The sequence below is a fragment of the Octopus bimaculoides genome, chromosome 14 (assembly GCF_001194135.2).
Source record: "Octopus bimaculoides isolate UCB-OBI-ISO-001 chromosome 14, ASM119413v2, whole genome shotgun sequence".
Classification (NCBI taxonomy): domain Eukaryota; kingdom Metazoa; phylum Mollusca; class Cephalopoda; order Octopoda; family Octopodidae; genus Octopus; species Octopus bimaculoides.
In genome coordinates this window covers 20,546,072-20,548,999 of record NC_068994.1, presented here as the reverse complement: position 1 = coordinate 20,548,999, position 2,928 = coordinate 20,546,072, and the positions used below count along the sequence as shown (strand labels likewise).

General features: G+C 36.7%; 1 protein-coding gene across 2 annotated transcripts in view; it reads left to right on the top strand.

The window, feature by feature from the left end:
• The window catches only part of LOC106876138 (BLOC-3 complex member HPS1), a 69,866-nt gene that overhangs the window by 49,765 nt on the left and 17,173 nt on the right, over positions 1-2,928 (top strand). For both annotated transcript variants that reach the window (XM_014924559.2, XM_014924561.2), the window contains exon 11: positions 2,061-2,158. In XM_014924559.2, the coding sequence (XP_014780045.1) occupies positions 2,061-2,158 (98 nt within the window). The remainder of the gene's footprint in view (positions 1-2,060; positions 2,159-2,928) is intronic.

The window sequence follows — 2,928 nt, the reverse complement described above, 5'->3', positions numbered from 1 at the left end:
TTTCTTTCTTTCTTTCTTTCTTTCTTTTTTTCTTTCTTTCTTTCTTTCTTTTTTTCTTTCTTTCTTTCTTTCTTTTTTTCTTTCTTTTTTTCTTTCTTTCTTTCTTTCTTTCTTTCTTTCTTTCTTTCTTTCTTTCTTTCTTTCTTTCTTTCTTTCTTTCTTTCTTTCTATTTTAAGAATGTAAGAACTTATGGTTGCGGCATCTGTGTAGCTAAGGCTCTGGATTACTTGTTCAAATGCCATTCCATTTGCTTGAATTTATTTATCTTAGAACATCATGTACAAAATTAACTTCACTGAGTAGTAGTAGTAGTAGTAGTAGTAGTAGTAGTAGTAGTAGTAGTTATCATTAGGAGGGTGACATGCTTCAACAACATTGGTCAACAGCCAAAATATATTTAAGATGAAAACAGTTGTATGCACTGAAATGGACATGTACTCTGTCTCCTGCTAGATCATCCTACCAGGGCTTTACTCTCATTCAACGCCGCAGCTGTGAGCTGGAAAAGGCCTTGTGGCAGACCCCACACCAGATGGCTCGACGTGATTGGGGAAGATGTCTAGAGGCTCAACATCACCTTGAAGGATGCAGAGGGGCTGGCACAGGACCACCATGATGAAGAGTACTGGTGCATCTGGTCAGCTCTACACATGATGATGTCTCTGGAATCACTAACCCAGGATGACCCCAGCCCCATAAAGCAAAAGCAAGCAAAGCAAAGATTACAAAATTCACTCTGATTTTTATTTTTAAAGATTAGTTGAAATCTTTCAGTTATAATTATACTTCTTTTAGATTATTTTTTCTGGGTTTGATATGAAACCTGATTTTTTTCTCATTTACATAAAAAGTATTAGTATTTTCTATAACAAGGTTGCTGTTACATTCCAACCATAACTCACACAACTTTCAAATCACTACAAATTTGTCATCTATAATTGTCGTAATTTATAGATATTAATTTCAAATTTTGGCACAAGGCCAGCAATTTCGGGGGAGAGGTTAAGTCAATTACTGGTACTTATTTTATCAACCCTGAAAGGACGAAAGCCAATGTTGACTATGGTTGGACTTGAACTCATAACATAAAGACTGATGAAATGCTGCCAAGCATTTTGCCCTGCATGCTGATGATTCTGCCTGCTCACCACCTTATAATTTATAGAGATGGAAAGTTGCTTAATGTTGTTAAACATTTCTTTCGTATAGATTTCATATTGCATGGGGATTGATAGCAACAAATTTTTGTGTACCAAAACCACTTTCATGCTAAGTTTTGAACAGTAAATAAATAGCATCCATTTAGTTTAAGGCTTCTATGAGACCATCAAAAATATTGTATGCAAGCAATTTGCTATCATTTATAAAGAAAGGTGAAAGACTTTAATGGTAGGTACAAAACAAATTACTGACACCATTTGTAAGCCAGTTACATTGTTTTTAGCTTTGAGCCTATGATGCTGAGCTGAAAAGTTCATAGGCTGACTATGAAGGAACGATGCTAGAGCTGTGAAATCTTGCATGCATTAATACCACCAAGGAAAACATTGTGTTCACCACATCGTGATGCTATTGACAATAAATTGATTATAAATTGACAAGCAAGTGGCTATAAATCAACTGTCCAGTGTTATTAGCATATCTTGTGAGAGGGTTGATAATATTCTGCACCATGAACTTGGTATGACATAGCTTGAGGCAGATCCAGCTGGATGACTGTTGGGTTCATCACTTTGAGCCAGAGACAAAAAGACAATCCATGCAGTAGAAACATCCCTCCTTATCTGATCCAAAGAAGGCTAAGGTCATTTCATCCGTAGAGTAGGTGATGGCCTCGGTTTTTTGGGATGCAAAAGGTTTTGTGTTTATTGACTATCTTCAAAAAACACACCATCAATGGAGAGTACAAAGCCAACTTGCTGTGGCATAATTGACTTACCCCTCCTCCAAAATTGCTGGCCTTGTGCCAAAATTTGAAACCAATATTGCATTGCTTATGTTTATATAATATTTTCTCTACTTCATTAATCTTCAGTAACTTATTTCATTCTTTAACAAGGACATCAAGAAAAACATAAAGAAGAACTGGGAAAATGCTGTTCAAAAGGGACTGGATCTTGTTCTTGATAAGGGTAATGTGAAGGACTTACCTGACAAGTGAGAATTGATTCCTTTTTGCAATTATTTTTTCGATGTTATTGTATTGTTATATTTCACTAGGAATCACAAGAAGCTCCTAAACCTTGTACATTTTCAAAAGATCTGGTATCTAATCCTACAATGAGTAGAAATGTGTTTTGTTTTTTGAAAATTTTTTGATAATGGAATAGATAATTGTTTGAAAATGAGTATAAAAGTTTCCTCCTTTCGAGAAATGACAACTTATGACTTAAGGACTCTAAAAGCAGCACATTTTCAATTCACACTTACACACATATTCACACATAAATTCTTATATTTAGAATAACAAAGAGAAAATATCTCTGTGATATTTCAAAATTTCATTCTACATGCTACAGCTCTTTTCATAATTAAAATACAAATATAATCATCTCTATAATCACATAATTATTATCATCATCATCATCATCATCATCGTTTAACGTCCGCTTTCCATGCTAGCATGGGTTGGACGATTTGACTGAGGACTGGTGAAACCGGATGGCAACACCAGGCTCCAGTCTGATTTGGCAGAGTTTCTACAGCTGGATGCCCTTCCTAACGCCAACCACTCAGAGAGTGTAGTGGGTGCTTTTACGTGTCACCCGCACGAAAACGGCCACGCTCGAAATGGTGTCTTTTATGTGCCACCCGCACAAGCCAGTCCAGGGGCACTGGCAACGATCTCGCTCGAAAATCCTACAGGAGCCAGTCAGGCGGTACTGGCAACGGCCACGCTCAAAATGGTGCATCTCATGTGCCACCCG